The sequence below is a fragment of the Phoca vitulina genome, unplaced genomic scaffold, assembly GCF_004348235.1.
Source record: "Phoca vitulina isolate PV1807 unplaced genomic scaffold, GSC_HSeal_1.0 scaffold4, whole genome shotgun sequence".
NCBI classification, from domain to species: Eukaryota; Metazoa; Chordata; class Mammalia; order Carnivora; family Phocidae; genus Phoca; species Phoca vitulina.
Genome location: NW_022589707.1, coordinates 46,083,413 through 46,109,165, shown reverse-complemented (window position 1 = coordinate 46,109,165; position 25,753 = coordinate 46,083,413). Strand labels below are relative to the sequence as shown.

The 25,753-nt window shown below is 41.0% G+C and overlaps 1 protein-coding gene across 1 annotated transcript in view; it reads left to right on the top strand.

Annotated features, from left to right (window-relative positions):
* The window catches only part of DNAH11 (dynein axonemal heavy chain 11), a 320,378-nt gene that overhangs the window by 117,271 nt on the left and 177,354 nt on the right, over window positions 1-25,753 (top strand). The window contains exons 30-36 of the mRNA XM_032401311.1: window positions 3,630-3,761; window positions 5,778-5,938; window positions 13,196-13,352; window positions 13,470-13,615; window positions 16,678-16,794; window positions 21,310-21,448; window positions 25,392-25,484. Of these exons, the coding sequence (XP_032257202.1) occupies window positions 3,630-3,761; window positions 5,778-5,938; window positions 13,196-13,352; window positions 13,470-13,615; window positions 16,678-16,794; window positions 21,310-21,448; window positions 25,392-25,484 (945 nt within the window). The remainder of the gene's footprint in view (window positions 1-3,629; window positions 3,762-5,777; window positions 5,939-13,195; window positions 13,353-13,469; window positions 13,616-16,677; window positions 16,795-21,309; window positions 21,449-25,391; window positions 25,485-25,753) is intronic.

Below are 25,753 nucleotides of genomic sequence, written 5' to 3'. Positions count from 1 at the left end.
CGTCATCACATTTGTGTTACCATGTGACTGAGAGAAAAAATGTTTATGTGGTATGGATTGTTGCTGCCCTTCCTTCCTTCCTTCCTTCCTTCCTTCCTTCCTCTTCCTTCTTCCTTCTTCCTTCTTCCTTCTTCCTTCTTCCTCCTTCTTCCTTCTTCCTTCTTCCTTCTTCCTTCTTCCTTCTTCCTTCTTCCTTCTTCCTTCTTCCTTCCATCCGGATTGCAGGACTGAAAAAGACAGGTAAGGGCCTTGTTCCTTTAGAGCTTAGAGTCAGGTGGAGGAGACAAATAGTAAACAAGGAAATAAGTAAGTGAATGATAGGATACTAGTAAGTACCATGAGGAAAATAAAATAGGAGCCTGTAGAATAATGGGGTGGGGGTCATACTAAATGGGATGGCCAGGGAAGGCCGATCTGAGGAGGTGATTTTGAACTAAGAGATGAATGATGAGGGGAAGGCAGCTGTATAAAGATAAGAGGGGAAACACCTCCAGGAAGATGAAACCGTTTCTCTGGCCTTGACACAGCCATGATGGAAGAACCTCAAGGCCGGTACAGGTGGAGTGATGTGAGGTAGGAAAGGAGGGGTGGGAGGTCATGGAGGGCTTTGTGCTCGTGAAGGGGAGTTTGGATTGTATGTGAGGGCAGGCTTCTTTCCGGCTCCGGATATATGCTGTGCTTAGGCTCCAGCCAAAGGCAAGGCGTACAAGAAAAAGAGCCACTTGTGTTTCATGGTGGGGCTAGGCTGTTGACTTGAGGCAGACATCCATGATCCTCCCAGAACATCACCTAACACCGCTTTCATCAAGGGAAGAGTAAGTGCTGATTACATGAGACGGTATGTATTTTTTAGAGCTGCCCAGGTATGTTTTATATGTCACAGGCCATAAACAGGTATGCATTTATAGTATGCCCAGATGGTGAGTGCCTGAGGCTGCTGCCCCAGTGATAGACATTTTATCACTTTATTTTTGTGGGCACAGAATTGTATTGCTTACAAGAGAGCATTGCCAGGAACGTGGAATCCTGAGAGACAACATCAGATCCCCAACATAGGAAGCTGAGCAGATAATGTTGACGAGTTATATTTTTAATCCTCTTTCACTTGACTGAACTTTGGTGACAAATGGATCAATAAAGGAGAAATCACAGGGTGTAGGAGCCTCAGACAAGACAATGCACGTGAAAGCACTTGGAATTATAAATGTTCATACAAGGCATAAGATCTTATTACTGTCGCTATAGCCCATTGTTGTTAACCGAATACTGGAACTGGTGTAAGATTTGAGACCATAAAGCCTGGATATCTTGACCCAGATGAGAAAATAGCCAATGCCAAAATACCTCTTTTCTTTTCTTTTCTTTTCTTTTTTTTTTTTTAACAGATTTGGAGAGCTAAGGGAGATACAGAGAGAGAGAGAGAAAGCATGAGCAGGGAGAGAGGCAGAGGGAGAGGCAGAAGCAGGCTCCCCGCTGAGCCAGGAGCCCGATGTGGGGCTCGATCCCAGGACCCTGGGATCATGACCTGAGCCGAAGGCAGACGCTTAACGATCTGAGCCACCCAGGCGCCCCCAAAATACCTCTTTTCTAACCAACATGCGTATGAACTTTGTTAGTAAACTTCGACGTGCATAAGCTAATAATGTACATTCATTAATGTACTCAGCAAACACAGTACATGCTGTTGGACAGCCAGCTCCTTAGAGGCCCTGGGGACCAAGTAGTGTACTAGACAGATGCAGATGTGCCTTCGTGGAACCTAAAATCTCGGGTACACTGAATATGGCATATGTGAAATAATGATCACCTCTGTTTTTTGTTTTTTGTTTTATCGTGTGGCTACCTTTTATAGATGTAAAGTATTAAAAGCAGATAAATACTTATAAGGATGTTGTATATTCTGAATGTCTAAAGTACATACTTTTTATTCCTTTGAACCAACCTTCCATTGGGTTTAAGCCTCTCTTGAATGCCTCTTGGACGTGGATTTCTCCACCTCAAAGGTGGTAGGTGGCTCTTTAGGTGATGGGACCAGTAAGAGCTCAGGCTCTGAAGGCAGACTATCTGGATTTGAACTAGCCCTCTCATGCTAATACGCTTGTGACTCAGTTTCCTCATCTGCAAAGTTAGGATAGTAATCGGTTTTTGTGAAGATTGAATGGAATGATACAGGCAACCTGTTTAGTGCCTGGCACCTTGCATATTCTAATTGAATGTGAACTGTGCATGTTCTGGTTTCTGTCTTTCTGCCTTCCTTCTGCATCCTTACTGGAGTTACATAACCTTCTCCAGTTCAGCTGCCCAGCAGGCCCAGGGAAGTCTGCAGTGCTGGCTGTTTTCTGGGATGTGATAATAGTGCTGTGGGGAGTGTGTTTTTGACAGTAGGCCACAAAGGTTTGAGAGCCTCTGCTGATGTGTCATATTCACTCATTACCAATTCTCTCAGGAGCAAACAGTTTGCAATGGACTGTCCTTTGCAGAGTAAAAAAGGAAAAAGGCAATATTGTTTTATTCTGTGTTACCCTGAAATAGAGCAGAACTGGGGTGGGTGGGGTTTGGCTAAGAAGCCTTGAATAAAGCAGGCGTGCTCTGAATAAATAAGCATGCTAACAAAATGACCACCGGCTTCCTGACACAATTTAACAGTAAGAAATATTTTGTATCAGATCTAGTTTACACATGTATGTATACATACTCAACAGCCTGAAACTGAAAATTTCACAAAACAATACATATTCTTCTGTAATGCACCATTTTCTATTCCCTGTCATTCCATTTTGTTCCTTTGCATTCTGTGAAAAGAGACCCATAGTTTGAAAAATATTGATATAAGAAATCAGTGGACCTAAGAATAGGGGTGTGAGTAAGAAGAATTAGAGCAATAGTCCTCAGCTATACATTCTAAATATTTTCCTACTAACCTATCTGCTATGCAAACACAAACAAAAAATACCCCCAAATAATGGGGTACCTGGATGGCTCAGTCGGTTAAGCATCCAACTCTTGGTTTCAGCTCAGGTCATGATCTCAGGGTCGTGGGATCGAGCCCCACATCAGACTCCACACTCAGCCAGGGTCTGCTTAAGGATTTTTTCCCTCCTCTCTCTGCCCATCCATTGCGCGCTCTCTCGCTTTCTCTCTAAAATGAATAAATAAATCTTAAAAAAAAAAAAAAAACCCAAATAACAAAAACCAAACAAAAAGACGACTTGATATTTAGTTCTTAATGTACTTTTACGGAGGTTAGCTCAATTTGACCTTTTACAATTTGTCATCTTGTCTATCCCAGCAAAGTTGTGGACTCAACGTCATGAGGATGAAGAGTCAGTTCAGTGCAGCCAGGAAACCTTGCTGCTAACCTTTGGCTTTGTCCTTACTCATGCATTTGCCTGCCTTCTCGAGTGTCAGCTCAAGGGGATGGGGGTGGGGGTTATAATATTTATTGTATTTAAGTAATTAATTTAGTAACATCCCTTCCTTTCTCTCCTCCCCCTGGGTTGTTTGAGGGCTAGCTGAGATACATATTTGAAAAGGTTTTGTAAACTAGAGGGGTCTTCACAAATAAGAAGACTGTTGGGCTGTTAGACTCTGTATTTGTAATCTTCATCTTTTTACACAATTTCTTCTAGATTTCTCAGTTGAATACCTTGATTGCGCTTTTACTGGGAGAACTCCTACCTGGAGACCGTCAGAAGATCATGACAATTTGTACCATTGACGTCCATGCCAGAGATGTGGTGGCCAAACTTATTTCTCAGAAGGCAAGTTCTTCATAGAAATGCCATGTCTTTTTTTCTTGTTTCCTAAAAGTGGTTTTTATTATCAAGAGTACTTCTGAGGAAGTCATTTTTTTATGTTGTGTATTTTTAATGAGTCCTATGAAGTTAGTTGTACTTTCTAAGAGTGACTTTGATTTGAGTTAACTAATTATCTTCATGAGAGTTAGCCCAAGTGGTATCCCACAGAGTTTCTCCAAGTCAGGAACTTCTAATACACATCATCCAAATAATTAACCCAGGATAGGAGAACCTCGTGAAGTCACCGTGTTCATTTCCCTGCCTTCAGACTTTTTGCATGTCATCATCTTGGTCCTTTGGCCTGTGATTATCACCTGTGTGGCTTCCCAGGCTATAGCATAAAGATTGTCATTTAAACCATCTCTGTGTGCCTTTGTTTTGAAGAAAGACAAATACTGGTCACCCCTTGTCTTGTCTTTTTAAGCCTAATGACAGATTTTAGAGAAGTCATTTTCTTTTTTTTTTTTTTAAAGATTTTATTTATTCATTTGACAGAGAAAGAGACAGCGAGAGAGGGAACACAAGCAGGGGGAGTGGGAAAGGGAGAAGCAGGCTTCCTGCCGAGCCGGGAGCCCGATGTGGGACTCGATCCCGGGACTCCAGGATCATGACCTGAGCTGAAGGCAGTCGCTTAACCAACTGAGCCACCCAGGTGCCCCCTAGAGAAGTCATTTTCTAATTCTTCCAGGGCATTAATATCCTTCTTATCTCTTTACAAAGCCTATGTGTTTCTTAAATACTGGCAGTGTTTAATGTGAAAGAATTTTCTCAGCTTTTTTCTAAAATACGTTCCTACTTAGAAATGTCACAAGTGTGCTTGTCTCCTGAACAACGTTGGCTTATCATGCCTATCAGCTACTTTCTCCACACCCCTTTTGTTGTCTCAGGGGGGTGGTACTCTAAAGCAAGACCGTTCCTTTCTCAATTTTGAATGCATGTATGTGTTTTGAGATGCTTCTTGTTGTTTTGCTAGTTCTTTTTCAAGTTATTAAAATCAAAGTGAGTTTTAATTCTCTTCAGAGAGTGCAAGCAGTACTTTTTGGTGTAAGCCATAAACGTAAAAAAAAAATTCTTCAAGTTCTGGACCTTTAGTGAATGATGTTGTTTAATTGCTAATCCAAAACTGATCCTTGCAAAATGCCACTTACCGTGTATTCTCATTTTGATAATGAACCATTGATAACTACTCTGAATATGACCTTGTACCTTCTTACATATTATGTTTTATCAGTGGTGATTACTTGCAGTAGGATAAATTACGATTTAAAACATGTCCTTTGTATTCAAAGAGGTAAAGACTTTGCCTAATTTCTGATCATTTAATATGCACAAATGTGCAGTGTTGACATTTATGTAGATGTCAGAACATGTAGTAGATAATAACTTTGGTAACTTAAATGGTCCCTGAGAAATCCTAGGGTCACAAATATATGAGACTGAAATTATTTTTTCAGAATGGAAAAAGAATGGATAGGCAATAGCAATGAATAGCAATGAAACAAATACTGTAATTTGAGTGACTGAAAAACGAAGTGGGAAATCTCTGTCCTACAAGTAAAACTGGCTTTAGAATGGACTTTGTTGAAGGTACAGTTTGTTGCTATCTCTGACATGCAGAAATTACGGATTATGTGTTTGACTACGGAGTGTATTTTTCCATCTGATTTCAATGATACGAGTATAAAGTTAGAAAAGTAATCAGATTCCCCTAGACTGATTCATAAAAGGGGCAAAAAAAGCCTCCCTTGAGCAATTTGATGTTGTTTTACAGTAAAAGCCTTCTTAAAATGAAGACTTATGACATGTATTTCTGATTAAGTATTGAACCATTTACATGCAACTACAACATGCAATAGCATACAAGACATGGCCCTTTTGTGAGAGTATTAGAGATGCGAATCAGCAGGATTGATTAGATTAATAATTTGTTGCCTCAAAATGATCAGTGTCCTGTGTGTAATGATCATGGGATGTTTTCAGGTTGTCAGTCCCCAAGCCTTTGCCTGGCTGTCTCAACTTCGTCACCGGTGGGAGGACGTCCAGAAACACTGCTTTGTTAATATTTGTGATGCCCAGTTCCAGTACTTCTATGAATATTTAGGAAACAGTCCTCGGCTAGTGATCACTCCTCTAACTGACAGGTAAGAGTGATTAAGTTGGAATCAGATGGGAAAAAGCGAGCCGGAAGAGTCCCCTAGCCTGGGTAAAGGTGTGTGAGATGGAACTGAAAGAAGTAAGAGAAAATGATGAACAAACTGGAAAGGTATGAAAGCTGTGTGTAAGTGAACAAATGAAGCGACACAGTAAATGTTGACTTTAGGTAGAGATAAGTTAAAGAGAACCAAATTAGAGAAGCAGAAGTATACTAGACAGTATATAAATCATGAAATCATGAGCAGATTAATATGGTGGAGGGCAGCACACTTGATCACTGAGTCCATTCTCTCTGATTATCTATGGCTAACATCCTGATACCAGGGTTTGTAACCACCTCCCACCCCCAAATCCCTTTATCAAAAGTGTAAACATAGGAATTGCCTACATGCTGATTCATTTTTGAAGGGTTACCTACAGTGAAAGGAAGAAAAGAGTGGGAACATCTGTTAAATGATTTAACCAACACTTAGGAAGCACGGTGCTGAGTACTCCTCCAGAGTTAAACAGGCAGGGTTCCTGGTCTCATAGAGTGCCCTTTCTAGTTGACTGTGGCATGTGAGTGTCTGGGAATGAAGAGGAATAATAAACAAGTTAACCAAGTTATTTTAGATGATAATATATGCTATGGCTAAAATAAAACAGGGTGATATGTTACACAGTATCTTGAATGGAGAGTCCACTATAGATTGTGTGAATTGGGACCTAAATGATACCGAGGAAGCTTTGCAAACATTCTGGGGCAGAAAGTGACAGGCAGAGACAAGTGCAAAGTTGCTAAGATTGAAAGGAGATTGGCCAGTTCAAGAGATGGATACAGAGCCAGAGCATGGAACATGTCTACACTATCTAGATCAATCTACACAGTGCAATCCCTATCAAAATACCATCAACTTTTTTCAAAGAAATGGAACAAATAATCCTAAAATTTGTATGGAACCAGAAAAGACCCCAAATAGCCAGAGGAATGTTGAAAAAGAAAAGCAAAGCTGGTGGCATCGCAATTCCGGACTTCCAGCTCTATTACAAAGCTGTCATCATCAAGACAGTATGGTACTGGCACAAAAACAGACACAGAGATCAATGGAACAGAATAGAGAGCCCAGAAATGGACCCTCAACTCTATGGTCAACTAGTCTTCGACAAAGCAGGAAAGAATGTCCAATGGAAAAAAGACAGTCTCTTCAACAAATGGTGTTGGGAAAATTGGACAGCCACAGGCGGAAGAATGAAACTGGACCATTACCTTACACCACACACAAAAATAGACTCAAAATGGAGGAAAGACCTAAATGTGAGACAGGAGTCCATCAAAATCCTAAGGGAGAACACAGGCAGCAACCTCTTCGACCTAAGCCGCAGCAACTTCTTCCTAGACACATCGCCAAAGGCAAGGGAAGCAAAGGCAAAAATGAACTATTGGGACGTCATCAAGATAAAAAGCTTTTGCAAAGCAAAAGAAACAGTCCACAAAACCATAAGACAACCGACAGAATGGGAGAAGATATTTGCAAATGACATACCACATAAAGGGCTAGTATCCAAAATCTATAAAGAACTTACCAAACTCAACACCCAAAGAACAAATAATCCAATCAAGAAATGGGCAGAAGACATGAACAGACATTTCTGCGAAGAAGACATCCAAATGGCCGACAGACACATGAAAAAGTACTCCACGTCGCTCGGCATCAGGGAAATCCAAATCAAAACCTCAATGAGATACCACCTCACACCAGTCAGAATGGCTAAAATTAACAAGTCAGGAAACGACAGATGTTGGCGGGGATGCGGAGAAAGGGGAACCTTCCTACACTGTTGGTGGAAATGCAAGCTGGTGCAGCCACTCTGGAAAACAGTATGGAGGTTCCTCAAAAAGTTGAAAATAGAGCTACCATACGATCCAGCAATTGCACTACTGAGTACCCCAAAGATACAAATATAGGGACCCAAAGGGGTACATGCACCCTGATGTTTATAGCATCAATGTCCACAATAGCCAAACTATGGAAAGAGCCAAGATGTCCATCGACAGATGAATGGATAAAGAAGATGTGGTATATATATACAATGGAATATTATGCAGCCATCAAAAGGAATGAAATCTTGCCATTTGCAATGATGTGGATGGAACTGGAGGGTATTATGCTGAGCGAAATAAGTCAGAGAAAGACATGTATCATATGATCTCACTGATATGAGGAATTCTTAATCTCAGGAAACAAACTGAGGGTTGCTGGAGTGGTGGGGATGTGAGGGATGGGGTGGCTGGGTGATGGACATTGGGGAGGGTATGTGCTATGGTGAGCGCTGTGAATTGTGTAAGACGATGAATCACAGACCTGTACCTCTGAAACAAATAATACATTATATGTTAATTAAAAAAAAAAGATAGCCAGTGTGGCTCAAGAATGTCAAGGGACAGGGGGTTACCATTATTAGAAGTTCATTGCCACTTAACTTTAAGTCAGTATATACACACAGTCAGAATGCTGTAGAGATAAGGATCTGTCACATTAATAAGGAATTCCCTATTAGTATTTCAGCCTCTGCTGAATTACTTGGTGGTGGGGAAGCCCATTGACTCATTGGCATTCCTGAAAGGAAAAAACATCTCAAAATCACAGGAGCGTTCCCAATTATGTGGTATAACCATACCATACAATTTATCTGGGAATGAAAGTGTAGACAGTTTTAAATATGTCAGTAAAGCTGGCTTCTGTTGATGGTCCTGGGAAGTCCGTGAAATTCTGCCACAAGCTTTGTGATTGTTCTTGTTTGTATTAATCTGCTCATGAGCTCATCACTGATAAATTGTAATTTTTTTTTTTTTTTTAAGATAGCATGTGTGAGCATGCGAGTGCAGGGGGAGGGTCAGAGGGAGAGGGAGAAAGAGAATCTCTAGCATATTCCCTGCTGAGCCCAGAGCCTAATGTGGGGCTCGATCCCATGACCCTGGGATCATGACCTGAGCCGAAACCAGGAGTCAGACGTTTAACCACCTGAGCCATCCAGGCGTCCCTGTAATTCTGTTTTTCTAATTCACTTCTCTTTAACTTGTCTCTAACTGAAACTCAGTGTTCACTATCTTAATTGGTTAATTTATGTACATCTTCCAGTATGAGACATTAAAACTTGTACTTTGACAAAATCACTTGAGAATCGTCAAAATTGCAGACGCTAAGAGTCTACCGCGTCCGCGCCATGATAAATAAAGCTGAGAAGAAGGGAGGCACGGGCTGTAGGAGGAAAAGAGACACTTGAAAGTGTGCCAATATGTGAGGACTAATAGCTTATTGGCTTTTTAATTAAAAAAAAAAAATCACTGTGTGGTTTATTTGCAAGTTAAAAGGAAGCTGAATGTTCCTTTTGATGGAGTGAGTGGTGCTGCGAATGTTCACTTTGCATACATTTCTTTTCCATTTCACTTTTCGGGTTGTTTACTAGTTGTTTACCTTCACACAGTAATGCGTTTCAGACGTGCTGATTACATCTCACTTGATGTTGACCTTCCCTCTGTGGGGTAGGCGGGCTGCTTCCCTGTGCGGGCAGGTTGAGAGACGGAGGTCAGCAGCGTGTAACTGAGAGTGTTAGGAGCAGGGCCACAGGCGGACTGCTTAGGAGCACAGAAGGCTAAGCTGTTACCGGGAGACCCAAAATAGAGCGGCTGCAGTTCCACAGAGGCTGGTGTGACACTTGGGTCACAGTCCAGAGGAGAGCGGTTCCGCAGTATAGCCTGGCACGTGGCCGACATGCCACATGTGACTTCCACCTTCGTGTCAGCCAGGGAACAAGGGCAAAACATCTAGACGGGGGTGTTGTGGGATTTGTACACGGCATCTCAGCATAGAGTATGTTGGTTGGAGCTTGGTCACTGGGCAGCTCCTGACTGGAAGGTGGTACGAAAGGTCATCAGCAGATAGACAGCCATGTGTCCACCCAAAACTTGGAGCTATGAGAAAAGATGCTGAGGGGATAGTCTGCACTATAAAAAACGCTGTAATTCCTAGTTCAGGGGTCTTTCCGGTCCAGGTGCATTGTAAGGAGCAATTAAACATGTGCCGGCCATGAAATACAGAAACACTTTACATTTTCCTAAGGAACTGCTTCTGTTTGCATAGTACTCTGAATTTCTTAAGGCATTTACCTTGGGCATTCTAAATATAGACCTACAATAAACCTCATATTATGGAGGAGAAATCTGAGGCATGCTGATGTCAAAAGACTTATTTAAGATTAACATCATCTCATGATTGGCAAAGTAGACCCTGGTCCCTGGTCTTCAGACCTCCATGCGAATGTCTTTTTATTAGATCCACTGTCTGTACTAAGACAAAATTAATTTATGGAAATCTCGTAGTAGATCCTTGCTGTTTGTTAGTTTTTTCTTCTTTTACAAGTATCAAATTCTTGGGACGCCTGGTTGGCTCAGTCGTTAAGCGTCTGCCTTCAGCTCAGGTCATGCTCCCAGGGTCCTGGATCGAGCCCCACATTGGGCTCCCTGCTCTGTGGGAAGCCTGCTTCTCCCTCTCCCACTCCCCCTGCTTGTGTTCCCTCTCACTGTCTCTCTGTCAAATAAATAAATAAATCTTAAAAAAAAAAAGTATCAAATTCTTTTTGTTTGTTTTTTAAATTTTTATTATGTTATGTCACCATACATTACATCATTAGTTTTTGAGGTAGTGTTCCATGATTCACAACACCCAGTGCTCCATTCAGTACGTGCCTTCTTAGCCCATCACTGGGCTAACCCATCCCCCCAGCCCCCTCCCCTCTAGAACCCTCAATTTGTTTCTCATAGTCCATAGTCACTCATGGTTCATCTCCCCCCTCCAAATCCCCCCCTTCATTTTTCCCTTCCTACTATCTTTTTTTTTTTTTAACATATAATGTATTATTTGTTTCAGAGGTACAGGTCTGTGATTCAACAGTCTTACACAATTCACAGCACTCGCCATAGCACATACCGTCCCCAGTGTCCATCACCCAGCCACCCCATCCCTCACATCCCCACCACTCCAGCAACCCTCAGTTTGTTTCCTGAGAGTAAGAATTCGTCATATCAGTGAGATCATATGATACATGTCTTTCTCTGATTGACTTATTTCGCTCAGCATAATACCCTCCAGTTCCATCCACATCATTGCAAATGGCAAGATTTCATTCCTTTTGATGGCCGCATAATATTCCATTGTATATATGTACACCACATCTTTTTTAGCCATTCATCTGTCAGTGGACATCTTGGCTCTTTCCATAGTTTGGCTGTTGTGGACATTGATGCTATAAACATCAGGGTGCTTGTACCCCTTCGGATCCCTACAGTTGTATCTTTGGGGTAAATACCCAATAGTGCAATTTGCTGGGTCATATGGTAACTCTATTTTCAACTTTTTGAGGAACCTCCCTACTGTTTTCCAGAGTGGCTGCACCAGCTTGCATTCCCACCAACAGTGTAGGAAGGTTCCCCTTTCTCTGCATCCCTGCCAACATCTGTCGTTTCCTGACTTGTTAATTTTAGCCATTCTGACTGGTGTGAGGTGGTATCTCATTATGGTTTTGATTTGGATTTCCCTGATGCCGAGCGATGTTGAGCAGTTTTTCATGTGTTTTTGGCCATTTGGATGTCTTCTTCGCAGAAATGTCTGTTCATGTCTTCTGCCCATTTCTTGATTGGATCATTTGTTCTTTGGGTGTTGAGTTTGATAAGTTCTTTATAGATTTTGGATACTAGCCCTTTATCTGGTATTTCATTTGCAAATATCTTCTCCCATTCTGTCGGTTGTCTTATGGTTTTGTGGACTGTTTCTTTTGCTGTGCAAAAGCTTTTTATCTTGATGAAGTCCCAATAGTTCATTTTTGACCTTGCTTCCCTTGCCTTTGGTGATGTTTCTAGGAAGAAATTGCTGCGGCTTAGGTCGAAGAGGTTGCTGCCTGTGTTCTCCTTTAGGATTTTGATGGACTCCTGTCTCACATTTAGGTCTTTCCTCCATTTTGAGTCTATTTTTGTGTGGTGTAAGGAAATGGTCCAGTTTCATTCTTCTACACCATTAGTTTTTGATGTAGAGTTCCATGATTCGTTGTTTGCATATAACACCCAGTGCTCCATGCAGTACATACCCTCCTTAATACCCATCACCAGGCTAACCCATCTTCCCACCCTCCTCCCCTCTAAAACCTTCAGTTTGTTTCTCAGAGTCCATAGTCTCTCATGGTTCGTCTCCCCCTCCAATTTCCCCCCTTCTTTTTTCCCTTCCTATTCTCTTCTTTTTTTTTTTTTTTTAATTAACATATAATGTATTATTTGTTTCAGGGATACAGGTCTGTGATTCATCAGTCTTACACAATTCACAGTGCTCACCATAGCACATACCCTCCCCAGTGTCTGTCACCCAGCCACCCCATCCCTCCCACACCCCTCCACTCCAGCAACCCTCAGTTTGTTTCCTGAGATTAAGAGTCTCTTATGGTTTGTCTCCCTCTCTGGTTTTGTTTTGTTTCATTTTTCCCTCCCTTCCCTTATGATCCTCTGCCTTGTTTCTCAGATTCCTCATATCCATGAGATCATATGATATACAAATACCAAATTCTGTCTTTGCATAATTCTCCTCAGTCTGAGAACCTCGAATCTTTCCTGCAAAAATAGGTATTTTCAAAATCTAAATGCATGTGGCAACACATTCAAAATGAATTCCTGACATATCTTTTAATGTAGCAAATTGTCATTTGTGTATTTGCTTTATACATTGAAATATGTATATATTTGCATACTCTGCATTTATGTGTATTTACATATCTCTTAATGTATTCATTAAATAGCAGTTTAATGAAGTCGATGTTTAATTCATTCATCATCCAAGATTTCTCTTCTGTTTTTCTTTTATAAACAATAGTTTGGAATGTCGTCTGCCATGTTAATAGTATCTCTGCCTAGACACATCAGAAATTCAGTAGCATTGGGAATCAAGTGTTACTTGTATTGATGCACAGTTCTTAGGAAATGAGACAAAGCAGTACATGCTTTATATTTTTAAATAGCCAACCTAAAATTAAATTTGGTATAAAATGTTATTCTGACTCTTGTTATTGCCGTGAACAAATCGTGGGTATATCAGTCAGTATTGTGTGTTAGTAACACATTCTAGAGCCTGACCTCTTAAACTAAAGAAAAAGTTAGATTGCCTCTAATGTTCTCTAAAAACCTCATATCAGACTGTAATATTTGTGCTGTCAATGGTTTAAAGGTGTTACATCACTTTAACTCAGTCACTTCATTTAACCATGAGTGGAGCTCCAGCTGGCCCAGCTGGTACCGGGAAAACCGAAACCACCAAAGATCTTGGACGTGCCCTTGGCATGATGGTTTACGTATTCAACTGCTCAGAGCAAATGGACTACAAAGTGAGTGAGTTGGAAAATGTTACATTCTAACAATATTATCCCCGATTTGGAATGATTGAAACTAAGAGCTCAAAACCCTCTTCTGTGAAATTGTTAATGCCTTGCTCTTTGATTTAGTCCATAGGAAATATCTATAAGGGATTGGTGCAGACAGGGACTTGGGGCTGCTTTGATGAGTTCAATCGAATTTCTGTGGAAGTCCTATCTGTGGTAGCCGTGCAGGTGAAACTGATACACAGCGCCATCAGAAACAGGAAAAAGAGGTGAGTAGCGCTGGCTTCTTTCTGTTGTTACAGACAGAAAGAGGAACATGAAATAAGGCAGTCAGCCTCATCCTGCCCTTCTCTTGATGCCTTTCCCTGTCTCAGGAAATAGATAAAAGAAGAGATACTGGTTTATTTTGAAGAATGAGTTTGAATAACCTCTCATTTTTTATTAGTGTTTTTTAATTGTTGAGTACAAGAGCATACTACATTAATACTGAAAAAAATAAACACCCTTGACAGTGCTGAATCCAGTTACCAGTTCTCAGTCATGATCTGACTTGACCTTCTGGTGACATTGGACACACCTGGTCCCTCCCTTCTGCAGGGCACACTTCTTCACATAGGTTCCAGGACACCACCGTCCTCCTGGTTTTCTCTCACCCTCAGGGATGCTCCTGGGCTGATTTCTTCTCCTCTACAAATTTGGCAAACAGTGGCTACCATAAGGATGACGATGATAACTAGATACAGAGCACTTGGACAAGTGTCTGACACGTAGCAAGCACTGTGTCAGGGTTTGCTGTTATTTTTTCTTGTTAGTATTTCCTGACCTTATTAATACCGGATGCCACAGACGTCAATCTTTGGGTCTCATTCCCTTCGTGATCTCACCCCGTCACGTGGCTTTGAGAATCATCTGTTTGCTGGCTGCCAGATGCCCAGACTTTGTTTCCCTGACGCCTACACCTCTGAAGACGGTGCCTGTAGGAGCATCTCAAGACTCCACCTGATGTCGTGTGGGCCTTGTAGATTTAATAGATCCAAAATCAAAACCCTGGTCTCTCCAGCAACACCTGCTTGCTCATTGTTCCCTCACAGTGGGTTACACCCACGCACTCTACTAGTTCCTCAGTTACTTCAGAAACTTCCCAGTATCTCTAGAGCCTAAGAACTTCTCAACATGATACCATACTCTAAAAGATAAAACATGACTGGCACTTGGGGTCTGATGGCTTAATTTGAGAAATAAGTATTATAGAGGCGTCTGGGTGGCTCAGTCAGTTAAGCATCTGACTCTTGGTTCTGGCTCAGGTCATGATCTCAGGGTCATGAGGTTGAGGCCTCTGTCAGGCTCTGTGCTCAGTGGGGCTTCTGCTTGTCCCTCTCCCTCCCCCTCTCTTCCTCTCCATGATGGCTCTATCTCTGTAAAAAAAAAAAAAAAAATTTTTAATCTTAAAAAATGTATTATAGTACTCAATTGTGTTTTTCCTTGTAACATTTTTGTATACAAGGCAATCACGTTTTTCTAGCCTACTCACTTACCCCCCTTCTTAGGGTATTTTGCTCAGCCAGCTGTCTTGTCCACAGGAACATTTCAGTCTCCCAGTGAGGGAAGGATTATCTAGCCCATTGAAACTATGACTCTATTATAGAGGTTTCCAGTTATTGTAGATAACATCTGGATTTTTCCACCTCCTAGAAAACCTCTCAGTTCTTCTGCATGGCTCTGGGATACCAGTTGCCTGTGACCACATGTCTGCTACTTTACCTGCCCCTACTCTAAGGCCATGTTAGAGAAGCTAGATTCTTTCCTCTTTGACAGCCCCACCCCAGCCTATTTTTAGTTTTTAGTAAAAATCTTATCATTTCATGTAACCCAGATGTCATTTGAGACCATCCTTTCTAATGGAGATTTATATAACTGATCCATGCAAGGACTTCTGGGCACTCCCAACCATACTCGTTGATAGTTTCCTCTTTGGCCATGTCTGTGTATATGTGAATTGTACCTGTTCATCTCATGCTAGCCCATGGACAGATGGCTAGGCTTCTTCATGATTCCATGCATTTTATTACATGCTCTTTGTATCTGAGGACTTAATCCGTGGGACCATGCCTCAGTGAAGCCTACAAGCATCTTGCTGGCTCTGCCCCCTCCAAGTCCATACTCTTGATTGGGGCTATTCCTGCTGTGTCTCACGGGAGAGCAGTCGGGGACCCTGTTACAGCAGGCCTGTCTGCCTTCCTGGGCCGGCGAGGCTGGGAATGAAGGTTTCTCCATTCTTCCCTTGGCTACACAAAATCCATCTTCCATTAACTGTCTAGTATCTAAGAAGCTCTTAGTCCTAAAAATTGTGACAGTCTCTTTTTGCTTTCTATGCTGTGACATCGGCCCAGCTCCTTGACCATTTCAGCCCTTCTCTTTCACAACAAGAGAAAATCTTATACTTTGTCCTTAACCCTCATTTGAAAGTTTCCTTCTACTTGTCCTTCACTTTGGCTCCTCCGTCCCTTGCCCATTCCATTACCCTGGCCATCAGCAGTCTAACTGGGCCCTTGCAGATCTTCCTACAGATCTTTCACTGCTTCCCTCGTGCCGTCACAGCTAACATCTTTTGAGTATTTGCCATATTCTAGGCATTGTCCTCTTAGCCATTTATATGCATAATCTCTTTTAATCCTCCTATAATCCCATAACGTGGGTAATATTCTTATCCACCCCCCCCCTTTCCTTCTTACGAGATGAGGGAATTGGCACATGTCTAAAGTGATAGAGCTGGTCTCTGAACACTCACCATCTGGCCCCAGAGCTCGCAGTCATAACCACCACGCTATTCTGTCTCTCCGTGGTAGTCGACAGATACTTGCTGAATAAAAGGGAGGAAGGGTGGGAGGGAGTGAAGGGGGGAGGGTTAGCAAATAGGCGAAATGAAGACTGAACAAAGAAGCCACTCTCTCCTCTTAACATGAGTATTTTCTATCTTCGCAGTATCCCATTCAAGGAATCGCAGCCCACAATGAAGGCAGAAATGACATCACCTTTCAATAACTGTTGAAGTAGTCAAGTCCTCATTTTTATATTCCAGCCTATATGGCTGTGCTAAAATAGAAAAGAGTACTTGCCATATTTGTAACTCTTGGCAGGGAAGGGAGTGCATTTTTTAATAAACATGCTTCAAAACCTCTCCAGAATATGCATGCATATGAGTTTTAAAGAAAATCACCGGGAATCAACAGCTCCCTAATAATAATTTGCATTTTGCAGTGGTTTGCATTTGTCAATGTGTATTCACATTCAGGGACCCCATTTAATTCCGTCAACATTCTTCTTGCGGTAGATTTGTATTTCTTGGGGAAGCCGTCACACTGAAGCCATCAGTTGGAATATTTATTACTATGAACCCAGGATATGCTGGTCGAACCGAATTACCGGAAAATCTCAAAGCTCTTTTCAGGCAAGTGTTAAGCTTTGTGGTTTAGCATCTGGAACACTCATGCCACCTAACGTTGCTGGTTTGCACTGTTAAATGATTTGTTTTTCCTTGAGAATTCCTATGGAAAACCCTTATTATTTCTTTGGGATTCCCTGATAGGGAGAACTTGCATCATGATAAATTAACTCTTTTGAAATACAAAGCCAGAACTTAAAAATCATTACTTAAAAGTTACATGGTACGTTTGAACACTTACTACCAGCTCTTTTGTAATAATATTTTTATCATTATATTATTATATATAATATTATTATTAAAGTTTTTACCAGTTATGCAATATTTGGAAAATATAGAAAAGAATAAAGAAAAAGTGACAGTTTTACCACCAAGAAATGATGATTGTTGTATTTTTTTCTGGTCTCTTTTATAATTTAGATTTTATGGAGTTAAGATACGAGGTTAGGTATGATTTTTATTTCTGATTTAATATTTTGACATAAGCAGTTGATTGTATTATTGGAAATTCCTTGGAAATGCTCTTCTGTGTAGCTTCAAAATAGTCTCTCTCATGGCTTCTCCATAATTTTCTTAACCATTCCCTATTGTCTAACATGAAGGGTTTGTGTTTTTCTTTTCAGTTTTTCCTGATCATAAAAGAGCAGGCTATAAACATCTCTTCACATGAAGAGTTACCTATTTCAGATTATTGCCCAGAACAGATACCTACCTGTGGAACTACCTGGTGAAAGATTAAAATACCTCTTGATGACCTGTTTTCCAAAAATATTTCACCAATATATACACTTATTAACAGTCCGTCAGAGAAGCTGTGCTGTATCTGAACCAGTTAGGTTTAACTCCTATTGTAAATCAGCGTTGTTCAGCTGTAATTTCCTATAAGAAAATGCATGTATCTGAGGGTACGAACTATGAAAACATCACCACAATCTAGGTACAGAATATTTCCGACACAACTGGAAGTTGTCTCGTGCCTCTTTGAAGTGAATCCCCCATATGCCCCAGGATGTGCCTTCTGGGCACTGGGATTAAATTTGCCTTTCCCAGAGTTCATGTCAAGTGAAACCATACAGTGCGTACTTGTTTGTGTTAGCCTCTTTCCTTGAACATTAAGGTGTGCCGATTCCTCCAAGCTGAGTGTCCCAGTAGTTCCTTTTTGTAGCTGGTTAGTATTCTGTTGTGGAGACACACTACATTTGGTATATCCATTCACCAGTGATGGACATTTGGGTTGTTTCCACTTGGGGGCTCTTAGGAATAAAGCTGCTTTGAACATTCATCTATGATCTTTGTGTGAACATACCTTTTGTTTTGGGTAAATATTTATGAATGACAGTCTCATGGCAAATGTGTGTTTGACGTCGTCAGAATCGGCCCATCTGGTTTCCAAGGTGGGTGTGCTGTGTTACAGTTTCACCATCAGCGTGTAAGAAGTCCACGTGCTCTACATTCTTATCAAAACTTAGCATGTTTAGTCTTGTTAGTTTTAGCCCATCTCATAGATATGTAGTGGTACGTCATTGTGGGTTTAGTTTGCTGCATTTCCATGACGGCTAATGAGGTTGAACATTTTCTCGCAAAGCATGCTGGCCATTCCCACACTTTCCTTCTGTGAAGTGCTGTACTGTGTGTGCTTCCTTTGTTAAATTCATATATTGCAAATATTTTAACTTGTAGCTTTTTAATTTTCTTAATGGTATCCATCAAAGATAAAGTCTTTAAATTTGATGAAATGCTGTTTATCAATTTGTTTTTTAAAATAGGCTAGTGAAGAATGTTTGACTAGTCCCACGTTGCAAAAGTTTTCGAGTATGTTTTCTTCCAGAAGTTTTGTTTTATAGTTTTCATGTGGTTTTCTCCTTCTTTGTGTTAATGTGCTGGATGATATCGATTGATTTTTCAAATGCTAAACAATTCTTCAATGTTGCATTCCTGGGATAAACTCCACTTGGTCAGGAGTTACCATTTTTGTATTTGTTGCTGGGTTCAATATGCTACTACTTTGTTAAGGATTTTTAAATCTATGCCAGGAGGGATATTGGTCTGTAGTGTCCTTTCTTGTAATATCTTTATCTGGTTTTGGCATTAGGGTGATGCTGACCTTGTATAATGAGTTGGCCATTTTCTTGTCTATTTTATTCCGAGTTTGTGTAGGATTGGTATTATTTACCCCTTAAATATATGATAGAATTAATCAATGAAGCCATCTGGGCCTAGATTTTTCTTTATGGCAGTTTTTTCATTGCTAAACTCAATTTTTTTAATAGATACAGAGTCATTCAGATTTTTTCTTCTTCTTGAATTAGTTTTGATAATTTGCATCTTTTAAGAAGTCTCTCCACATTATCTAGATTATTGAATGCATTGGCATTAATTTGTTCATGATATTCCCTTATTGTCAGTAATGAGGTCCTGCAGTCCGTGTGTGTCCTGGGTCATTTGTGTCTTCTCTCCTTTTCTTGCTTTGTTGAGCTAGAGGCTTATCCGTTACATTTTTAACCAGCTCTCTGGTGTTCACAGTCTGTATTGTTATTCACTGTCTGCCTTCAAAAGGATACACTACTTAACGTATAATGTGAGAGCCTCTAGTTTTTAGTATGATTTCTCTTGATTCTCTTAAGCTTAAGATTTGCTTGTCCATCCATCTCTTAAACCATGTTTCATTTGTATTTTCTTCTCATTTTTATACTTTTTAAATGTACTTTATTTATTGAGAACTTGTTTTGGCAGATAACAGGAGTATTTAAACTGAATTCTTTTCCCAAACAGTCAACTACTCTAACGTGATTTACCAAATATTTTCCTTTCCTCCTAGACCTGCTTTGTCTAGCATAGCAGCTCTATAATGTCTGTTTTTCTTGAAAAATAATTTTGGAGAATAATATCCTAGCAATGTCATGATTATAGAATACTTTCATTTGAAATTTGAACCCCTATGCAGTATTTTTACATTTGCGTCCCAGTTCATCTCCTACCTGTGTTCACTTAGGTCTTAAAATTTGAAATTATTTGGTGACGTTTCCGTAAATTTGGTTTAACTAAGGACAGCATCATTACTGTTGGGGTGCTAGTACTTGCATCGGCGAAGTTTGAAGGACAATTTGGATGATGCAGGGAGCATTCATGAGTGGAGGCAGCAGTATGCCCGAGCCTTAAGAGCACCATGATTCTACCCCTGACCTGCCATGGGGCCTGGGGCATGTGCTCACCTTGCTCAGAACCTTGGCCTGCATCTCTGCAAAATACAGGTGAGAAGAGTAGCCACTTCCTGGAGTTGTGAGAACAAGGGAGAGAGTGCATGAAAAGCTTTTAACACCCTGTACAGGGTCGAGAAAATACTCAGTAAACACAAGTTCTCAATATTAACGTACAGACCAAGCAAGTCAATTGGCTACCTTTTCTGTCCCCTACTTCCTGTTGATCTTTACTGCTTCTATTGTATGATAGAAGACAGAATGTGGGGGAAATGTGGGCTTAGTTTAAATACAAGTACTCATGGCACAGATCCAATGAAATTTAGGCATGTTCACCATGAAAATTAGATATGCATGAAGTGGACTGTAATTATATTTACAAGAGCAGGTGGATAAATATTACCAGACTGTGTACTTTACGAAGTCTAAAATCACAGGCTTACTTACTTGGTTCCTTCTTTGCAGTTCAGTTAAGTGAAATTTTTTCAGATGTTGCTTTAAATGGCAGTGGTCTTTGGGGAAGACTTTCTGGAGGTCCCCCTCCAAAAAGGGGATTTGAACGTTATGTTTTGGTAAAATCTTAAAAGTCTAACCAAGCTGGCTTGAGGCAGTGGTATTCCAGAACTGGCCTGTACCACCTTGAAAGAGCCGATGGTTAAATTTTCATGAAATTTTTGAGTTTGTTGCTAAGCACGGCCACCGATAGAAACTAAATTATATGGACATATGGTTATATTTAAAACAAAGGTGATGAGTACTGCAAACACATCACTGCCTAATTGAATTTCTCTATCTCGTTAATAGTGATGCTCTTAGGTCCTTTCTATTTTTTCTGCTTGGTGATGTGCTACGGGGCATCTCTTCCCAGGCCCGTGCTTAGTGATGTGTTGATAGATGGAAGTTAGCCATGGTGGAGGTGTTTATTCCATGGAAACCAGCAGCTGCTCTATTTTGGAGAGCTGGTCATTAAACATTGACCAGCCTAGCTCTGGCCATGGATAAAGGTGGCCTCTAGCCCCAAATATCACTCCTCTTTCTGCAGTGACAACTTGTAGGAGTTTACTGGATATCCTACAGATTTCCCTTAAACTCCTACACCCATTCTTCTGCCTTTTTCACACATTCCATAGTTTTCTACGTATCTAGAAACAAACAGGACATTTTTTAGTTGAAGTGAAGGGTCTTGTTAACCGTGATGAACGGAGGTAATTGTGAGCTGCTTGGGAATGGTGAGAATGTGGATACAAATTAATCAGTTGATTTCAGCAATGTGTACTTACTACCTGATAACATAATAAAGCTAAATTTCTTACTTACTTTTTAGGCCCTGTGCCATGGTGGCCCCTGACATTGAGCTAATCTGTGAAATCATGTTAGTCACTGAAGGGTTTGCAGACGCTCGCTCATTAGCCCGCAAGTTCCTTACGTTGTACACGCTCTGCAGGGGGCTTCTCTCCAAGCAGGTGAGGGGCTTTTTGTTCCTTTGGCTTGGTTTTTATATCCCATGAAAACTGCTTTGGAAATAGAGATGCTGGGTAATTTATCACTCACATGACGGTTAGACATCTTGGAATAATTTTTTATTTTCTAGAAAATTTTGAAAATCTTTATTTTACAGTTTTAAATTTTTTTCTAAAATTAAACTTGAGACATTTTAAGTTGACCTTTTTTAAAAGATTTTATTTATTTGAGAGAATATGGGGGGGAGGGGCAGAGAAGCAGACTCCCTACTGAGCAGGGAGCCTGACCCCGACCCACCAGCCGGCTGAATCCCGGGACCCCAGGATCATGACCTGAGCTGCAGGCACACACTTACCCGACAGCCACCCAGGCGCCCCTTAAGTTGACTGTTTTATTGGTACTTCATATAATTTTTTATCATTGGGCTCTGTGATTTTCTTTAACCTTCAGCAATGCTATAATTATACATGGAATTTTATGATGTCTCCCTTTCTCGGTGAGAACATTATTTTCTAGTAAGAGATGGCAGGAGTGTTCATAAGAATCAAAAGAAGTAAAAGCTGATTCTCAGAAGAACCCCTCAAGAAATTTTAAATTAAAATTTCTCTCATTTTGGTGGTAATGTTTTATTTGAAGGTGGGGTTGGCTGTTTTTTGTTTTTACTTTTGCTCTACAAGTCCCTAGTCTCTGAAGTGGGTCAAACATACTCTTTACTCTCCTCACTACCTTGATTTTTTTTTTTTTTTTTTTAGTATAGTTGAAAATGATGCTACATTCGTTTTAGGTCCACAGCAGAGTGCTTCGATATGTCTAGCTTTGGCTGTGCTCACCACAAGTGTAGCTGCCATCTGGCACCCTATAAGACTGTTCCAGTACCACTGACTCTCTTCCCTGTGCTGTGCCTTTTATTCCTGTCCAGTCACTGGCTGCTTGCTGTTTCACCAAAGTTGCTGATGTGCTACAAAAATGACATAGGTTATCAGCCTCCTGATTTTTAAATTCAGCTTTGTGATCACCTCTGACTTTGGTCTTTTGATGACCTTTCATTAATTCCTGGTGACGTTATTTTGCAGCTTTTCCAGCGTGAAAGTATTAAAATGCCACAGTTAGAACCACATAGTTACCTGTACTGACAGGTGTACTCATTTTAAATTACCTGTTGTTGAGGTGGAATTGGGATCTGAGAGAGAAATTCATGTTGTCATTTTAATAACTGTAAATCTACATGCTGGGGGGAGATCATAGCGAATTTAATGATACGGAAAAATGTCAATGACAGCGTTGCATGCAGAAAACAGCATACCAAACTAGATGTGATGTACAACTTGCATGTGTTTTTTTATTTTAGACTCTGTGCATTTTATATATTTACTTATGTGTGTGTGCGCCTAGAAAATATATTGTGATTTTTAATTAGTGTCTCTGGGTAATAAGACTATTTTTTATTTTTCTCCCTGTTTGTAATATCCTTTTTATTTTTGCAAGGAGTTCATTTTAATTTTATAATGGTCAGAAGTCAGAAGAAAAGAATGTCATTGGACCCAGGCAACACAGAGTTACAGACACATCCATTCCCAATGGTCGTATTTAAACATTTAGTGAGCATTTCCTATATCCAAGTATTATGTTTGTTGCTGGTGATGATGAAGAGGGTAAACAAGAGCAAATGAAGCAAGTGCACTCAGATTTCTGAGTTCAGAGAACTTAGGAGATTCAGTTTACGTGAAATAAAAATGAGAAGAAAATGAAGGATGAGACAATGGTCATGGTTTTAAGAGGGAGGTGTTGGGAGTAAAGTTAGAACAATCAAGGGAAGTGCTTTCCAACAAGATGAGTGTCATGGATGAGATGAGGGAAGGCAGGGAGACCAGGACAGAAGGGCTGAGTTAGGAACAGTCACTGATATGTTTCTAAGCTGTAGGAATAGATTTAAGAAGAACCGGTGGACATTTTTAAAAAATAAATAAATTTACTTATTTGTTTATTTACTTATGAATGCACGTGTTGAGGGGGAAGGGGCCAGAGGGAGAGGGAGAATTTCAGGGAGACTCCCAGCTGAGCATGGAGCCCGATGTGGGCTCTCTCACGACCCTGAGATCATGACCTGAGCTGAAATCAAGAGTCGGATGCTTAAACCACTGAGCCACCCAGGTGCCCCACCAGTGGACATTTTTTTAAATTTAATTTTTATCTAAATTCAATTGGCCAACATACAGTACATCATTAGTTCCAAAGTAGAGTTCAGTAATTCATTAGTTGGGTATAACACGCAGTGCTCATCACATCCCGTGCCCTCCTTAATGCCCATCACCCAGTTACCCCATCCTCCCACCCTCCTCCCCTTCAGCAACCCTCAGTTTGTTTCCTATAGTTAAACCAGTGGACTTTTTTTTTTTTTGAATTTATTTATTTATTTGACAGAGACACAGCGAGAGAGGGAACACAAGCAGGGGGAGTGGGAGAGGGAGAAGCAGGCCTCCCGCTGAGCAGGGAGCCCGATGCGGGGCTCGATCCCAGGACCCTGGGATTATGACCTGAGCCGAAGGCAGACGCTTAACCGACTGAGCCACCCAGAGGCGCCCCAACCAGTGGACATTTTTGACTAACGGAGTGACATAATGAAAATGGTGAAGGTTATTGTAGTACTCGTTGCATTGACATGTTTAGGAGGGTCACCAACTTCTCTTAAACCTCTGTCCAGAATTTCTTCTACCTCCTCTCCTTTAATGTTCTTACTGCACTGACTAAGCCCCCTTCCCAATCTCTCTGGCTTTCACGCTCTGATCCTTCACCCTTTCCACTTCTCCACAAGCCCTAGTCTACTTTTGCATCAGTGACTCTCCATGACCCAGCATATAAACTACTACTTCTGTTGAGACTCCAGACACACCCGTGTGTGTCATATGCACGGCTGTGAAACAATTTTCACCCGACACTTCTTACCCTTCCTATTTGCAGCGCATTCTGGAATGTTTCATTCTATTCTATTTTATTACCAGCAGAAATGATGGTCAAGACCTACTAAATTGAATTTACTAATGCACTAATGGATTGAAGGACATATTTATACGTGGATATATTGTTTCATTGCCCACAAAGCATTAACTCATTTTATTCCTACAACAGCCCTGTAGAGTGGTTAGATTCTTTTATGTGCCTTTTTATAGATGACAATACTTGGAGAGGGTGGTGATTTTCCCACAGGCATAGTTGGGAGATAGTTGAGAGAAGGGTTGTCACTCTGTGGGTTGTAAATGAAAGGCAAAAGACAGTAGGCCTGTTGTATGTGATCAGTCCGTTAATTCATTGTCCCTTTACGGAGCACCTGCCCTGGGCAGTGCCCCGTGCTGAGACCTAGAAGACAAAAGGGAACAGATCTGGGCTCTGTCCTCCAGGAGCCCCGAGCCTGTGCAAGGCATCTTCCATCGGGATTCTGTAAAAGTCTCAAAGCAGAGTGGTACTATTTTATCACTGAATTTTAATACTAGAGCTTGGACTGTATTCAACACCAACATCGGTGCTGGCGTGCCCAAGTGATGAAGAGGTAGAGTCCTTAGGACGAATAGAGATCTGGGGCTGGGAGGGACGGACTCACGGGGCCGTGTTTGGAGGTGAAAACGTGCAGGTCATTCAACTCCTGAGTTAGCAGGTTTCTGGGGGAGAAGAGCCAGGAAGACGGCTGGAGCCTGGGGCACACGCTGCAGCTCAGTGCTTTGGGCAGAGATCTGCTGACAGAGGCGAAGAGCCAGGGGGAAGAGGCAGGAGGAGACTGAAGGGACATGGTTTTCACAGTTGGAAAGAGAAGAGGAAAACACTACTTCACATCCTTAGAGCATGGATTTGTCTGAACTCTTTCCTTAGAGCTTTTGGCTTCTACCCCTGGAATGAGAAACTTACTGCCTCATAAAATGTTTGAGAAAATATAACCTATGTTTTGATTTTTAGGATCATTATGACTGGGGACTTCGCACTATTAAATCTGTCTTGGTTGTAGCTGGCTCCCTGAAACGAGGAGATAAAAATAGACCCGAAGATCAGGTACCAACCACAGTGCTAACTTGGTTTTGTGGCATGAGTAGCTCAACAGCTTCGCAGAAATGAGAGTATATACCCGGATGGTGGGCCATGCCTAGCGCAACTTTGGACAAATAGAATCTCTGTTTCACATAGAATATCCTGAGGACTGGCATTTCTTATGTTATAAAAGATAACTATTCTTGAGTATAAGGATATAAATACAGGAAAGAAAAGGGGATTTTCTAGGTGCTTTTGAAATACCAGCTACAAAAAATATTTTGGCAGTCATA